The 18,539-nt window shown below is 39.7% G+C and overlaps 1 protein-coding gene across 1 annotated transcript in view; it reads right to left on the reverse strand.

Moving 5' to 3' along the window:
- The window catches only part of FMR1NB (FMR1 neighbor), a 29,813-nt gene extending 15,693 nt beyond the window's left edge, over positions 1-14,120 (reverse strand). The window contains exons 1-2 of the mRNA XM_060138674.1: positions 13,802-14,120; positions 950-1,096 (exon numbers count right to left, since the gene is read on the reverse strand). Coding sequence (XP_059994657.1) covers positions 950-1,096; positions 13,802-14,120 — 466 coding nt within the window. The remainder of the gene's footprint in view (positions 1-949; positions 1,097-13,801) is intronic.
- Positions 14,121-18,539: the final 4,419 nt, after the last annotated feature.

The raw sequence follows: 18,539 nt of genomic DNA on the forward strand, positions 1-18,539 counted from the left end.
TTGTTTATGACGAACTCCAGCGCTCACTGTTCTTTCAGCTTCACAACATACCACCTTATCAGACTTCTCTTTCTCCAATCGATTTGACCATGGCAGTATTTTTAAATAAATTATTTAAGGAGTTTGTTTATTTTGCTATTCTCATTGGTAGTAGATGTCATAATGCTTGTTTTGAACTGGAAACCTCTTAGAGAAACATGAAGAGATTTATGCAAAATCACAGAAGAATTCAGTGGTAGAGTCGGAATTAAACAATGGATACAATTTTGTGCTTATATATGTACATCAAATTTTATTAGAATTCTGCATGATTTTTAATAAAAGCTTCATCTTTATAATTCACATATGTCAATTTATTTGAACCTTCTCCTTGAAAGGGCACCACATGCTGTACAAAATGAAATGTGTTTATTTGTGGTTAATCTCAGGGGCCATCATGTGCTTGATAAACACATTATATACAGAATCACAAAAAGACAGAGATGATGTGACTTGAAACCTGAACTTTTTATCATTGAAACAGATGGGAAAACATCTGGTATATTCCATAACATTAGAGCTACACAGTACCCTGATTAATGCCACAGAAGACACTAATTTCACAATACTGGATCAGTGACTAAATTTCAAGCAATGCCATTAAGGTAAATTTTGAAAGGTTTAGAGATTTGTAAAGGAAAAGTATTCTGTAAAGAGTAACAAATATTTATGGAATGACTTAAAATACTGTCTCAGTTCATCTTCGCAATTCTTTGTGGTAAATATTTTCATTTTAAAGATGAAGACATTGAGGTTCAGAGGTTATCTTGCCTAAGGCAAAGGGCAGAGTCAGGATTAAAACTCAGGTTTGTCTCACTCCAATGCCAATAGACCACACTGCCTCCTAAACATTTAACTACTGTTTTCAAAACAAGGACATTGGGAGGAATAAAATAAAACAGGAACTTACTTGTTGGAAAGAAAAAACTTAACAGAGTTTCCCCGGCAGCAGTTTCTTCCAGAGGTTCCCAGGCAGCAGTTTCTTCCAGAGGTTGTCCATTAACATTTTCATTGCTCCACAGAATATTTTCAGTTGGAGACACAGAATTCGAGAACCCTTAAGAAAAGTGAAATTATTAATCCCAACATATAAAGTATTTATCATTTTCTTTGACCCTTTAAAAGTAATTACCTGTGCTTAAATTAAATATGGAAAGTCTAAGAGCTAACAGACATTGCATTTAAAACCCATAACAGCTTAGGTACAATTAATAATCAGAATATGTTTTTGCTGTGAAACTGAAAAATGAGTATTAAGTTTAAATAAATTAATTAAAAAATAAATAAATTTCAAAATGCTTAAGCTGTAGGCTGACATCCCATTGTTGCACTGTAAACTAATTTACAATAGTGAACTTGCCTCTGACAATCTTGACATTTGGAGGCCCAATCAACTAACAACATGGAAACAGTATGTATTCCAACTAAGTCAGGCCCCATCACAGAAACTCTTGGCAAATATGTTGGCTTCTTTATTTACGAATAAAAATCAAGGCCTTAGACACTGTAAACCTTCCTTATCCTTCCTCACTACTTCAACACAACTTGCTTTTAGTTTTATTTGCGTGATTCCCTCCTATATAAGAGGAGAGGATATCCATCCTCATTCCCATGACATGGATTTGTCCATATCATTAAATATTTTCCAACACTATCTTTAATAATCTTACAGTATCACATTATACGGCTCTATTATAAATGAGTTAATAATTTCCCCCGTACAAAGACATTTAAGTTTTTTACAATTTATTGATATTATGAAGAACACTGCCTAGAAGAACACTCATAGATACAGAGAACAGACTGGTGGCTACCAGAGGTGTGGGGTGGGGTTAGGGGTGGGGTGGGAGAAACGGGTTAAGTGGGTCAAAAGGTACAAACTTTCAGTTATCAATTAAATAAGTCCTGTGGTAATGTAATGCATATTTAAAAGTTGTTAAGAAAGTAAATCTTTTAAAAATATTTATTTATTTATTTATTTATTTATCTATCTGTATGTGGGATCTTCATTGCAGCATGCGGGATCTTTTAGTTGCAGCATGCGGGATCTTTTAGTTGTGGCATGCGGGATCTAGTTCCCTGACCAGGGATCAAACCCAGGCCCCCTGCATTAACCACTGGGCCACCAGGGAAGTCCCAAGATAGTAAATCTTAAAAAGTTCTCATCACCAGAAAAAAAAAATTTTGTAACTGTGTATGGTGACAGATGTTAACTAGACTTATTGTGATGATTTCACAATTTACACAAATATCAAATCATTATGTTGTATACCTGAAATTAATATAATGTCAGATGTCAATTATACCTCAATAAAAAAAAGAAAAAGAAAAAATAAAGAACTCTGCAATGCAATGATTTATCACTGTAGCTATATATTTGCAGATATTCATGAAAAATTCCTTAGGATAAATTCTTAAGGAATGGTTCTTGACCTTGGTCACACTACCCTCCAGTAAGGCTGCCCCAAGGTATACATCTACCAGCAGTGAAGGCAAGTGTCAATATTCTTGGACCCTCACCTTTTTTGTTGTTTGTCAGTTTGATGGCCAAACTAATGTTACCCCTTGTTTTAATTTGCACCTTTAGTCATCAGTGAACTGATCTCTTTCATATATTTGTTGTGTAATAGAGAACTTAACCCTTAATCTGCCACATATATTGTAAATATTTTTCAAGGTAGTCAGCTACGTTTGCGTTTTTTATGGTGTTTTAAGAAATTCAAAAGTTTAAAATGTTTTATGTAATCAAATGTATCAGTCTCTTCCTTTACTATTTCTGCCTTTCAGGTCATGTTTTAAATGGCATTGTGGACCTTTTAAAGAATGTCACCTGCCATTACAGTAAACAAAGGATGTAGCTGGCCACATACACCAAGCCATAAGTCACTGAGCCTCCACCCTGAACGGATTCAGGATGGAGAAAAGCAGGATACTGGCCCTAGATAGTTAAGATGCATATCAAGGGAATGATTTCAATAAGCCCAGACTCTTGCATCTTCCCATACACAGAAAAGCGCTAAATTCATTAACTTGAGATGTCTGGTTTTTCTTTAATTAGCAGTAATCTTTTGATCTTTGACTATCTGAGTGTTTTTTTGTTTTTTGTTTTGTTTTTTGCCAAAACTCCTATATCCTGGCTCCTCCCTTACCTCTTTGGAACAGTCCCTCAGAGCTAATCTGAGAGGCTGTTCCCTGGGCTTAAGTCCTCAGAATAAAACATAATTCTCAAATTTTAGGTTGTGCATATTTTCAGTCGACAGCATTCTACACTCTAATATTTCCTTCTAACACTTTTATAGTTTCACTTGTTATATTTAAATCTTTAATCCACCTCGAAAATATTTTGGAGTATGTTATGAAGTAGGGACACATGTTTTCCAGTTTTCCTAATACCATTTATTAAATCTATCCTTTCCTACTTATGACATCACCATAATATTCTAAGTCCTTAGTCATAGATTTGTTTCTTGACTCTCTATTCTGTTCCACTAATCTATCTGTTCATGCACCAATACCACTGTTACAATTTACCTTGTATTATCATATGTTTTAATAACTGGATCTGGCAATCTTTTCATTAGTCCTCATTATCAAAATTTTATTCTCAACTCTGAAGAATATTTTAGATGAAACTTAGAATCATTTTGTCAAATCAAAAAATCCTAATAATATTTTTATGGTAATTATGTTCCTTATTTAACAGTCATTCAAAAAACATTTATTGTGTGCCTCATGTACTAGGCATGAATTTACTTAAATATAGACTCATTTGGAGATAACTGATAACAGTACAAAATTATCTCACCCAAGAATCTCACTCATTCAAGTCTCTTTTTATCTCCCTGAGTATAGATTTATAGTTGCATTCATATAGGTCCTGTACCGTTCTTATTACACTTATTTCCATATGTCAAATATATTTTGTTGTTATGTTATGAATATGCTGTCATAAGAATATTCACTTATCATTTTTAAATCTCCTTTATATCAATGATAATATTCTCTTTCTTATTTTAATGAGACCAACTTCCATACATATACACTTGAATGTATATTCTCAGCCTGTAGGGTACTTTAATATGAACTTTATTATATGAATATGAACTTTATTATACATGTTAAATCAAGCTAACTTGTATAATTCAAATGGTCAATATCTTTATTTTTTCTGTCAAGGACTAAAATATATGTATCATAGTCTCCCACTACGACTGTAGATTTGTCCATTTCTACTTGAAGTTCTAAAACCATTTTTTTTAATATATTTCAACACTATGCATAAGTATTCATTCATTACAGTTTTATCTTCATTGTGTAGTACATATCTTGACAATAACCCATTTTTTCCTGTTTGTTTTCTCCTAACCCCTACGCGTTCAATAACTATGTATTTAATGCCTACTATATTCGAGGTTTTGGGGATACATCAGTGTACAAATCAGATAAGATCCCTACCCTCATAAAGCTTACAATATAGTAAACAAACAAAAAAGTAAACTAACAAATTAAAAAATTATAAATTGTAATGCATGCTATGAGGAAAGTGGATACCAATACAATATAAGGTAGGGGACCTACTTTAAATAGGGGCTGGCCTCTCTGAGATGATATTTCAGCTTAAAAAAAGAAAAAAGATTAGAAGAAACTGGCCATACAAAGGGCTTGGAAGAGTGCTTCCAGCACAGGGAACAAGAAGGGAGACTAATATTGCCAGCCATACTTTGCCAGGTTAGAAGGCTCACTGCCCTACATTATACAGGAAAGGAGCTACAGTTGGAAGCAGCCTTGACAGGACCTGTGTTCTGTACTGCCATTTGTTCACTCAGTGCCCCCCTCGCACAACTGACTGTTCTTGTCAACACGCCATCTGAAGGAAGTATTGGCTGGCAGTAGCACACAGTGACCTGAGTCTCCACACTAGGTTATCTTCTGCAGGGGGTGTGCTCTCTGAAGTCCCTCTAGGATGGAGATTCATCTCCAACTCAAAGTACCTTAGCCTCTAGACCCTGCCAGACAGGCTTGGCTTTAGCTAAAGTGAAACACGGGTTGCTGCAACTTTTCTCATTAGTGTCTGGCCTGGCCTTCTTTCTATCTTTCAGAAATCCCTCCAAATTTCCAGCATGTCAATAAAGATAGCACCTGGGACTTCCCTGGTGGTCCAGTGGTTAAGACTCCATGCTCCCAATGCAGGGGGGCCCAGGTTCGATCACTGGTCAGGGAACTAGATCCCACACGTGGCAACTAAGAGCCCGCATGCTGCAACTAAAAAGATCCTGCATGCTGCAACAAAGATCCCGTGTGTCGCAACTAAGACCCGGCTCAGCCAAAATAAATAAATAAATAAATAATTTTAAAAATTAACAAAAACAGGATCAAACTACACATTAACTAAAAAAATGTTTTTAAAAATAAAATAAAGATAACACCCTTCTTGGTTCTCTGGGTTTTCAACTATTACAGATCTTTTGGTCACTTCGATGGGTACAAAAGGAGGAGGCAATTAAACATTTACTCAGAAAAGCACCAGCAGCAGCAGCCTGAACCCAAAACCTCCAGCATGATTAACCTGCTCTCTACCACTGGTTTCTTCCCTACTCTGAAAGACAATTATTTATAAATTAACTTGAGCACTATTTCCCAAAGTGTGGCGTAAGTACCATCAGCATTACATGTGTTGATTTTAGGTGGAACACAGTTGAATACTTATGGATGTATTTAATTTTCGCTATTATTTATTATGAAAAGTGTAGAAAAAATATACATGACACCAAACATCATTTACCATATGGCAAACCTTTATAAAATCCCCTTTGACATTCCTGTTCTTTCATTACTGGAAGCAACTTCCTTTCCTCTCTCCAAAATCTTCCATCAGCCAGTGCCCAGGTCTTTTCAGAGCTTCCTCTTCACCTTATTAAGCTCCAGCCTCTTTCCCCTCCCCCACTGTTATTCATATGCAGAATAATTCCATCCCCTATGCTTCTAATTTGCATCTGTACACTCATTAAGCTCAGCAAATAAAAGACTAGGAGGCAGCATCCCTAAATGGCAGCAAGAAATGGTAAAGAACCAATTATGTTTCCCTGTCACAAAGAATTTTTATTTTTTAATTTCCCTGTTACCAAAAAAAGACTGAAAACCTAACTACGTTTCAAAGGAAAAAAAAAGGCAGACTCAAAGCTGTGGGCTTCATGGGCATGTGACCTATGCAATGTACAGAATGTGGCTCTTACAACGGTTCCACACTTGGTTTAATGTTCTGCTATCATCTTGAAATTCATAATACATTTTGAACAAGGGACCCCCACATTTTCATTTTGCAAATCATGTTGCCAGTCCTGCTCTGCAGTGAGGTCTCTCAGATGAGGAACTGAATTAAAGGGCGAAGAGACAGAATGTGAACAGTAGCTAACGGTATCAGCTTGAAGAGGATTCTGCTAAGACTTAAGTTGAGGGTCTACCTATGCCGCAGTCTTTTCTGGGCCTTGTGCTCAAATAGACCTGAACTTGCATCTTGGCTCTGCCACATACTGGCTGGTGAACTTGGGCAAATCAGTAAACTTCTCTTTGCCTCAGTTTACTCATCTGCAAAATGGGAATGATATTTATTTTGAAGAATTGTGAGTATTAAATGAAGTCATACACAAACTGCTTAGCACAATGTAAAACAAGTAAATATTTTATCATATATCTTTCATTTTTTAAAATTGTTTCTAATTTTAAATTTAATAACATTACTTTGTTTTCACAATACTTATTTTTATAAATAATTCTCTTAATCACAAATATGACCAGTTTCCCATTTATAACGGTGCTATAGTTTCCTTTTAAAATAAATATATTTATTTAAAAAGTGAGGCAATTTAAAGAAAAATATGAATAACTGATAGCATTAAGATAACAAAGAATTGTGAAGGTGTTATACAAATGACTGAGGCAGGAGAAACACCTGTCTAGTGAAATCTCCTCAATTTTTAGACAAGATAACTGAAGCCTAAAGAGGCAAAATGCCTCATCAAAAGTCACACAGCAAGTCAGTGGCAGAATCATGACAACTCAGGTCTCCTAACTTCTAGATCAGGGCTCTTCCAACTACACCACATACACAAATGGTTAAAGCAAGACCAAACTTGGTGCCTAGTGTGGTACAAGGCAGTCAATCAGACCTATCTAGGTGCACTGCCTCATGCACTCCCCCAAATAACAGATAAATGAAGTATTATATAATAATATAGAAACCAGTCACGTGGTTTTTTCCTATGGAGCTAAAGCATTCTGAAAATATTACCTATTAGTCAATCTTTATTTCTCTCTCTCTTTTTTAATCTCCCCAAAAAGGATGTGCAATAAGGGCTGACCCAACAGATTACAGAGAATTGGTGGAGGAGGTGGGATCAAACTCCTAGTCCTGATCTACTAGTCTCTTCATCCTGTATGCTACTAGTCTATATGCCTTATGCATAAAAGTAACCTTAAAAACAAGGTCTAAAAGACTATACAACCTGGTGCTCTCCCAGAGTTAATTCAGATCCCTCAACCTCAATTCTCCTTGGTGGCATTAAGTCTAAGAGAACTCAGAAGGGTCTATCTAGAAAGAAGGGAAATTTTAGCTCTGGGACCAGATGCCCTGCTTTCACTGCAATACTCCAGGGGCATGGCCAAATTATTTTACCCCTCAGTGTATTAGTTTGCTAGGGTCACTGCAAAAAAGCACCATAAACTGGATGGCTTAAAACAACAGAAATTTATCGCCTCAACAATTCTGGAGGCCAGAAGCCCAAAATCAAGTCCAAAATCAAGATCAACCAATAGGGTTGGTTCCTTCTGAGAACTGTCAGGGAAAGCCTCTCTCCTTGGCTTATAGATGGCTGTTTTCTCCCTGTGTCTATTAGTATAGTCTTCCTACTAACAATGTCTATCTCTGTGTCCAAATTTCCCCTTTTTATAAGGACACCATTCATACTGGACTAGGGCCCACCTCACTTTAACTTGATTACCCCTATAAAGACCTCATCTCCAAATAAGGTCACATTCTGAAGTGCTAGGGGTTAAACGTCCAACATTTTTTGTTGTGGGGGGGACACAATTCAACCCATAACACAATGAGTTTAGTTACATTAATTAAGTTAAATCATTTTAAATAGAAAATAATATTTAATCCATCCAGTCACATATTACCTCCTGAGAATCTGGGACATCTGACAACATTAAGAATGAATCATGGATTATTTTAGGAGAAAACATGTTAAACCTATATTGGAAAAAGTCCTCATGGAAATAAAGAAATCACACTGAATAACAGTATTCTCCTTTTATAACAGTTCTACTCAAAATAGGAGTAGAAAATGAAGAACTCACGGACTAAGAAAATAACACGTACAATTTATAGTTTTGTTTCTTAAATTATGTTTTCAGAGAATGAAAAAGCTCTCAGTTTGTAAGGTTCTCAGTTTTATTTGTAACTAACATTTACAAATACAGTAAAACTAATTCAGAAATATATTGTATTTTAGATGAACAGTAGGAAAAATAAATATGGATAATTCAAAGTAATATGATTTGTAGATGATCATTTAAAAGGCATCTTAAAATGTTTTTCAAAGAGTAGGAATAATATTTTTCTAACTTATTTAAAATAGTTGATAAAAGAATGCATAACATATACTTTATTCAACACTGAATTTCATCCCCAAGCAGCTGAGACACAGTGTATAGTGGTCTCTGTTCATTTTACTTAACAATGCCTCTGCCCAATTTTTGCTTCCTTCTTTGACTGTGGGAGGACCTTGGCTGAGGAGATGGAAGGCCTCTGGGTATGGCAGGGACAGAGAAGTCATTGAGATTAGAGGTGGGGATGATGGAAGGTCTTTGGGCTTGAAGCTGGAGCTTGAGGGAGGGAGGGAGGGAGGAATACTATGGGAGAGCCAAGTCCTTTATGCGGAGGAGGAGATAGAATACCACTGTGAGGGGACTGGGAGGGAGGGCAGGCCAAGGGAGGTAAGGTAGAGAAGGCCCTTTTTTTGAGAAGGCTATCTTGGAGCTAAGGAGAGAAGGCTGTGGGGAAAGAAAAAGTATTTGAGTGGGGGGGGGCAAGAAAGATCTGGAGGAGGTGGGAAAGACTTTGAGTGAGGAAAGTGAGGCAGCAAGAGCATTGAGTAGAAGGAGGAAAAGAAGACTTCTGAGGAAGGAGAGAGTTAGCTTTGGGTAGTGAGGGAAGAGAAACCTGTTAGTGGGGAGAATGGGGGGCCTTTGGAGGGCTGAAACAGGCATCTGAGAGGGGGGTGAGCAAAGGTCTCAAGGAGGGTAAATAAGAAGGGAAGGGAAGGATTTTGACTGAGGAAGAGAAGGCCTCTGTGAAGGTAGGTTAGAGAAAGGACAATGTGACATAAGAGAATGAAGGCATTTTAAAAGGGACGTGAGGGGGACTTCCCTGGTTGTGCAGTGGTTAAGACTCCACGTTCCCAATGCAGGGGGCCCAGGTTTGATCCTTGGTCCTGGAACTAAATCTCACATGCATGCCACAACTAAGAGTTCACATGCCACAACTAAGGAGCCAGCGAGCCGCAACTAAGGAGCCCGCCTGCCACAACTAAGGAGACTGCAAGCCACAACTAAGGAGCCCGCCTGCCTCAACTAAGACCCGACACAACCAAATAAACGAATAAATAAATAAATAAAAAGGGAGGTGAGGGAGTGAAGACCTTGAGTGAGGGGAGTAAAGGGCTTTGTGAAATAAGGAAGAAAGGCTTTTGAGTGACGGGAGAGAAGGCCTGTAAGGTGAGCAAAGGAAAGTTGTTGTGGGGACGTGAAGAATTAAAGGACCTTGACTGAAAGTTAAGAAGAACTTTTAGAGTGGTGATGAAGAAGGGAAAGCATTTCTGAGAGTAAGAGAGGAAAGGGATTTGTGAAGTGAGGTGACAGACAGAAGGTCTTTGTGAGCACAGGTAAAGGAGATAAGTTCTTTGAGTAAGGAGGTGAGGGAGTTTAGTACTCTGTGAGGAGAGGGAATTTCCTACTTTGTGAAAGGACTGGAAGGAAGGAGGTCTTTCAGGGGAACAAGTGAAGAAGGGAAGTCATTTGTGAGGGTAGAGGAGGCAGGGAAGGCAACCATGAAAGAAGGGAAGGCCTCTGTGAGAGGAATTGAGCAAGGAAAGTCCTTGAGAAGGGAGGTGATGGGGAAACGAATTTGAGAGGTGAGGTAAGGAGGGTTAGTAAGGTGAGGTTAGAGGTGGAAGAGCTTTAAGAAAGGAGGTGATGGAGGTCAGCACTTTGAGTGGTGCGGTGAGGGAGATTAGTACTATGCGATGGGAGACAATGAAAAAGCCTTAGGAGAAATGAGGGATGAAGTCATTCATGAGGGAAAGAAAGGCATTTGTGTAAGTTGGTGAGGGGATTTAGTAGTTTGTGAAAGGAGGCTAGGGAAGGAAGACCTTTCAGAGAAGACCTAGTATAAGCAAAGAGACTGAAACACTAATCAAAACCTCCCTGAAAAGTCCAGGAGCAGATGGCTTCATTGGTGATTTCTACCAAATATTTAAAGAAGAATGAACACCAATCCTTCTTAAACTCTTCCAAAAAATAGAAGATGGAACACTTCTTAACTCATTCTACGATGTCAGCATTAATCTGATACCAAAGCCAGACAAAGATACTGCAAGAAAACTACAAACCAATATCACATATGAATACAGATACAAAATACTGGCAAACCAAATGCAACAGCATATTAAAAAGAATATACAAAATGATCAAGTGGGGTTTATCCCAGGAATCCAAGGATGGTTCAACCTAAGAAAATCAATGGAACACACCACATTTATAGAATGAAGGAAAAAAACTCACATGATCATCTCAATTGGTGCAGAGAAAGTATTTGGCAAAATCCAACACCTTTTATGATAAAATCACTCACTCAACTATGAATAGAAGGGATTTTCCTCAATAGATAAGAAGCATTTATGAAAAATCAACAGCTAACATCATAATCAATAGTGAAAGGCTGAAAGCTTTCATTCTAAGATCAGGAGCAAAATAAGGATGCCCACTTTTACCACTTTTATTCAACATTGTATTGGAAGTTCTAGCCAGAGCAATTAGAACATAAAATGAAATAAAAGGCATCCAAAATGTAAAGGAAAAATACAACTATCTATTCACAGATCAAATAATTATATATGCAGAATATTTTTTACAGTTCACAAAAAAACCTACTAGAGCTAATAAATTCAGCAAAGCTGTAGGGTACAAGATCAACACACAAAAAGCAGTTGTGCGGGCTTCCCTGGTGGCGCAGTGGTTGAGAGTCCGCCGGCCGATGCAGGGGACAGGGGTTCGTGTCCCGGTCCGGGAAGATCCCACATGCCACGGAGCGGCTGGGCCCGTGAGCCGTGGCCACTGAGCCTGCGCGTCCGGAGCCTGTGCTCCGCAACGGGAGAGGCCACAACAGTGAGAGGCCCACACACCGCAAAAAAAAAAAAAAAAAAAAAGCAGTTGTGCTTCTATATACCAGCAATAAACATTCCAAAAAGGAAATTAAGAAAACAATGCCATTTACAATAGCATCCAAAAGAATAAAATTTCTAGTAATAAATTTAACCAAGGAGGTTAAAGACTTGTACAATGAATACTACAAAACATTGCTGAAATAAATTAAAGAAGATAGAAATAAATGGGAAGACATGCCATGTTCATGGATTGAAAGACTTAACATTCTTAAGATGGCAGTACTGACCAACATGATCTACAGATTCAATACAATCTCTATAGGGACTTCCCTGGTGGCCCAGTGGCTAAGACGCCGCGCTCCCGATGCAGGGGGCCCGGGTTCAACCCCTGGTCAGGGAACTAGATCTCACATGCCACAACTAAGAGTTTGCATGCCGCAACTAAAACAATTAAAAAGACCCTCTCATGCTGCAACTGAAGATCCCACACGTAGCAACGAAGACCCAGCACAAACAAACAAACAAATAAATAAATAGAAAAGTGCTTTAAAAAAATACAATCTCTATCGAAACTCCAGGGGCCTTTTTGCATAAATGGAAAAGCTAGTCCTCAAATTTATGTGGAACTGCAAGAGGCCTTGAATATTCAAAACAATATGAGTAAGGAACAAAACTGGAGGAATCACATGTCCCAATTTTTCAACTTTCTACAAAGCTATAGTAATCAAAAGAGTATGGTACTAGCATAGGGATGATCACACAGACCAACAGAACTTAGAGTCCATGAATAAACCCATAGGTCTATGGTCAACTGCTTTTCAACAAGGGTGCCAAGACTATTAAATGGGGAATGAGTAGTCTTTTCAACAAATGGTACTGAAATAACTGGATATTCACATGCAAAAGAATGACGTTAGACCCCTAACATATGCCATAAAGAAAAATTAATACAAAGTGGGTCAACAACCTAAATATAAGGACTAAAATCATAAAACCCTTAAAAGAAAACCTAGGCATAAATCTTCATGACTTTGCATTTGGCAATGGATTCTTAGATATGACATGAAAAGCACAAGTGTCAAAATTTTTAAAAAAAAACAGATAAAATTGGACTTTCTCAAAATTGAAAACTTTTGTGCATCAAAAAGCTATCAAGAAAGTGAAAAGAAAACCTACAGAATGAGAGAAAATATTTACAAATCACATATCCAGAGTATATGAAGAACTCTTACAATTCAATAACAAAACCACAAACAATCCAGTTTAAAATGGTCAAATGATTTGAATAGATATTTCTCCAAAGAACATATACAAATATCCAGAAGCACATGAAAAGATGCTCTACATCATTAGTCACTACAGAAATACTAATGAAAACCACAATACAATACCACTTCACTCACACTAGGATGGTGATAATCAAAAAGAGGGGGTGGTAACAAACACTGGTGAAATGGAGCCCCTCATACACTGTCAGTGGGAATATAAAATGGCTCAACCACTCTGGAAAAGTCTGGGACTTCCTCAAACAGTTCAACATGGAATCCTCATACGTCCCAGCAATTCCACTCCTAGGTATATGCCGAAGAGAACTGAAAACATACTGACACAAAAACCTGTACATGAACATTCATAACAATATTATAGCCAACAACTGGAAACAGCCCAAATGCCCAGCAATCTGATCAATGGATAAACAAAATGCAGTATATTCATACCACAGAACAGTATTCGGTGGTAAAAACGAATGAAGTACCAATACATATACAACATGCCCAACTCCCGAAACCATTATGCCAAGTAGAATAAGCCAGACACAAGAAAGGACAAATATTCTCTGTTCCCATTTATAGGAAATGTCCAGAACAAATCCACAGAGACAGAAGTAGACTGGTGGGGGCCAGGGGCTGGGAAATGAGGAGTAACTGCATTCTCAGTGGGTGTGGGTTTGAATTCGGGGTGATGAATGAGATAGAGGTGGTGGCTGCTCAACGTTTAAATATCTAAACGCCACCGAATTGTTCACAACCAAACAGTTAATTTTAGGTTCCGAGAATTTCACCTTCGTTTTTTAAAAAATGGCGGGAGGTGAGGGGGTAGGGTTTTGTGAGGACAAGTGGGGAGGAAGGGAGGGAAGGTGCTTCTGAAAGGAGATAAGGAGGGAAGCTGTTTGTCGTCGGACGGACGGGAGGGCAGACGCAGCGGGAGAGACGGATGGCCTTCGTGCTACCGCGCAGAGCCCCGCCCTTCGGCGCCCTCCCCTCACCCTCCCGTCCCCCTGAGGGGCCCTCGCCCGGTGTACCCCGGGTGGCACTCACTGGCACTCAGGTAGCAGTAGAACAGCAGCATGAGCAGGGCGCAGACGCCAAACAAGAGCAGCCGGGAGCGTCTGCAGGCCCACACCTTCACCAGAGAGTAGCAGGCCTGGATGCCGCACAGAAACGCCCGCGGGCCCGGCTTAGGCCTGTCCGCCATGATGGCCTGGTCCTCGGGGGCACTGCCGCTAGTGGACGACACCATCTCCGTGTTCTTCTCTTGGTTCCCCGCCTGACAACTGCTCTGCTTGCGGCGCGCCGCCCGCAACGCCCGAGTCTTCGGCCGTCTCCTCCCCCGTGACAACTGCCCCTTGGAAGGCATGCCTCAGAGGGCCCGGTAAGCTGAGACGCGGCCGCCCCGTCCGCTGCCCATTACCCAGAAGCCCCCAGGGCGGTGACGCTTACGTGATACCCCCGGCAGCACGTGCGGCCGTCGTGCCGGGCCCAGGCCTCGCCCCTTCGTAATGGCCGGCTTTAGTGGCTTGTGCGCATGCACCGCTCAAGGCCTGCCCCTTCTAGGGTTTGTCAAACGTTGTCGAATGAATGAACGGGGCTCCCAAGGCCTGAGCCAGTAGCGGGACTGCTTGTCACCCATCAACTAAATGGCCTGGCTGGAGTCATACTCCAGCCCTGGCTGCTAATTCCTCCTCAAATTCAGTCCTCTGGCACCACTATAGCCTCTACGGTCACCACAGGCAATCACTGCAGCACCGCCAGATAAATGTGGCTTTTTAAATGTAAATTTTCGTTATTTAAAATGAAATGGAATTAAGAAATCCCTTCTTCCTCAGTCCCAGTAACCCCATATCAAGTGCTCGGTAGCCACACATGGCTCAGGCGACCATATCTGACAGAGCGAAAAAGGAGCATCTCCATCATGGCAGAAAGTTGTGATGGGCAGCACTGGATGTGAAGAGTGACGATCGCGAATATGGTAGATGTTCAATAGGTTGCTACACTGTGGTAGGAGCTCTTAAGTGGAACGAGATGGTATTTGCCTTTAGAGACCTTAAGGTTGAGTCACAAATAAATGAAACAATAGGACAATATGAGGACAAAGAGTGTGTGGGGAACACAAAAAAGCGACTCAGAACACTTCGATTTGATTCCCATCATTTGTCACCAGTGAATTGGGTGGCCTTAAGTGCCTTCCTTCTGCTGTGCCTTAGTGCAACACGTGTAAAATAAGACAGCGTTGTCTCAGAGTCCCCTTTTGACTCTAAAATCTGACCCTTGGGCAAAATCCCATTAACTTGCTTTGTGTGGGCACATCTGCAAAAGCACTTTGTAGATGATGCTGGAACACTTGTTCATCTACCTCCGTCTAGTTTTCAAGGGATGTGAAACGACCCCCTTCAACTGCATTTCCATCTTTCTTACTACATTTTACTCTGGCTTTCCAAATGGTTTTCTACTAATCATATTCTATTGTTTTTATTGTTCTTTCCGATGTTAATAAGCATTCCATAGGGGAAAGGAGGAAGGAATTTTTCCTATGTAAATAATTCTTGAAATTTAGCGCACTCCACTCTACCACCACATCTAGGAGCAATTCATAATGCTCTTTAGTTTATTAAAGGAGCCGGCAGGAAAAGAAGCTGCTTTCCTTTCCTTTTATCTTTTCTTAATCTTTTTTTGGGAGGGAAGGCCTCAGCTTTTCCAAAATTAATTTGACCAGAGGATGCCTGTATTAACAGCTTTTGAAATTACTGCCTTCAACTGTAAGGAACAGGAAAGTGTCTGAGATTTTACTGTACTTCTGAGTAACAAGGCAGCCCGCCACAGTTTTGTAAATGCTGGCAGAAGATGCAAGACTACTGGGTCAGAGACAAAGGACAAAAGCTCCCCTAGACATTCAGACACTCGAGAGACCCATGAACAAATGCCTCCCAACAGCAAACTTGTTCATGTCATAGAACCCGTGGAAAATGACCGTATGACCAGGTACCACGCAGCTGCCCTGAGGGCTCAGGGATTAAGCTAGAGCACACGGGTTGGAAACTCAGCTCTCTACCACCTCATGGGTTGTGCTCTCTGAGCCTTAGTTTTCCCTTCTGCAAATAATGGGCTGTGGACATACTGATTGTGAGGATTCTTTCCAGTTCTGGCTTGCTGTGACTCGCACTCGACTGTAGCGTTTGGGGTTGCTGTCAACAGGCAAGGCATGGCAGTTTATGGCAACAATGCAATACTCGTGAGCAATCCACATTATGCCGCTAGAAATAACAAAAACTCGGGGACAAAATCTCTAAGATTAAGCCCGAGTACTTCCTGGTTTACAAAACACTAATTCAGATTGGGGGCCAGGGCACAAAAAGCCATCCACTTTGTAGATTATCAGATGTAGAGTTAAATCCTGACCTGGATTTCCTCTTTCATCCTATATTTTCAAGGGAACTAAATTTGATACTAGTCAACCTAGAGCTAATTAGGAAGGAAAATCTGTTGCATGAGCATGACTACAAGGGACTGCTTCACAAGATGGTACATACCACTGCTCAGAATGTAACTACCATTCTTGTGGAAAATTGACAATTGACACTTTTTTAAATATCACTATAGGCAGACATGAAAAGATGTTCAACATCAGGTAATCAGGGGAATGCAAATTAATCAACAAGGAGATAATTTATGCTCATCGGATTGGCAAAAATTAATAAATATTCACAAGAATGTACAGAAATGGGAACTCAATCATTGCTGGTGGAGGTGCAAATGGATACAACCACTTAAGACAGCAATTTGACCACAGCTTGAAAGGTTAAATATTCACATATTCTGTGACACACAAATTCCACTTTTAGGTATCTATCCTCTCACCCATGTGTACAAAACAACATGTACAAGGGCATTCATTGTTATGATGAAAGCAACATAAAGGATGTCTCAGTAGGGAAATGGAAACAAATTGTTGTTCATTCCTATAATGTATTAATATATAGTACTTAATAATGGTTAGGATCAATCACCTTAGCCGACATAGTAATTCTTTTTTTTGGCGGACCTGCCTAGTGGCATAAGGTGGCAGTTTCAGCTTCTAATTCAGTGGAACCACTGTTGTGTTCCCTGAAAGAGATATTTCTCTCTTGAATAATAATCTTCTAAAATAGCAGAAATCAGAGAATGAGAAGCAAAGTGCAAACATCTGTATAAGCATGTCGTTAGGCATCATTCTCACCATCACTCCCTTAGTCCTTAGCCCCATGTATTCTAGTTCTGGGACAAACAGTGCCTTATGTTGATTACTGGTCCTGGTTCAGAGTGCACAACACATCCTGCAAGACAGCACCACAAACTTATAGGGTGTTTTCTCCTAGGTGGTGTCATAACTAGGTTTTTACTAGGTGATTTCATTGTTCTAGTAAGCCAACTTATTTTTTTTCCAGCTTTTTTGTGGTAAAATTGACAAATAAAATTGTAAGATATTTAAAGTGTACACGTGGTGATTTGATATATACATACATTATGAAAAGATTCGCACCATCTAGTTAATTAAGACATCTATTACATCACAACTCTCTCTTTTTTTTTGGTGAGAACATTTAAGTTCTACTCTTAGCAAATTTCAATTATGCAATACAGTGTTATCACCTATAGTCACCATGTTATACATTAGAACCTCAGACCTTATTCATCTTACAACTGAAAGTTTACCAACCTCTCCCTGTTTCCCCTACCCACCAGCCCCTGGCAACCACTTTTCTACCCTCTGTTTCTGTTTCTGACTTTCACTTTTTTTTTTTAAGATTCCACATATAAGTGATACCACACAGTATTTGTCTTATTTCACTTAGCATAATGCCCTCAAGTTCCATCCATGTTGTCACAAATGGCAGATTTCCTTTTTTCTTATGTCTGAATAATATTCCAATGTGTGTATGTGTGTGTGTGTGTGTGTGTATCTCACATCATCTTTGTCCGTAATTCTTCAGGAGACCTTTCCTGACCCTCAGACCAGGTTACAGCCCCTTCTTATACTTTCCTGTCAGGTTAGTGTGGTTAGTGTGCTCCAAGCACAAAGAACAAGATAAACTCAAAGGGCCAATATTGCCAGAACAAAGGCTACAGGACTTCTGTCACAATGTGACCGTTGCAATGTCCCAGAGCCCTCCCAAGCAGCATGCCCTGTCCCTTTACTATCCCATATAGGGAAAGACATTGGCCCCGTTTTTCTCCCGCTCAGCACACTGAAAGTATACATACTCTGCCCAGTCAGCAGATGACTTACAGGTTCCCTGCCTATAAAAACAGACAAGCAGGGCTTCCCTGGTGGCGCAGTGGTTGGGGGTCCGCCTGCCGATGCAGGGGACGCGGGTTCGTGCCCCGGTCCGGGAAGATCCTACATGCCGCGGAGCGGCTGGGCCCGTGAGCCATGGCCGATGAGCCTGCACGTCCGGAGCCTGTGCTCCGCAACGGGAGAGGCCACAGCAGTGAGAGGCCCACGTACCACCAAAAAAAATTTAAAAAAAAGAGTAGCCCCCGCTCGCTGTTAAGTAGACAAAGCCCACATGCAGCAACGAAGACCCAACGCAGACAAAAATAAATAAATAAAATTTATTATTATAAATAAAATTATTATTATTAAATAAATAATAATTTATTTAAAAAAAGTTCTAAAAAAAGAACATTTTCTTACGTAATCATAGTACAATTCTCAAAACTGGGAAATTAGCATTGTCCTACTATGTAATCTACTTTATTCATAGCCAAATTTCCCAATAATATCCCTTATAACAAAAGA

This window comes from Lagenorhynchus albirostris, chromosome X (genome assembly GCF_949774975.1).
Source record: "Lagenorhynchus albirostris chromosome X, mLagAlb1.1, whole genome shotgun sequence".
Lineage (NCBI taxonomy): Eukaryota > Metazoa > Chordata > Mammalia > Artiodactyla > Delphinidae > Lagenorhynchus > Lagenorhynchus albirostris.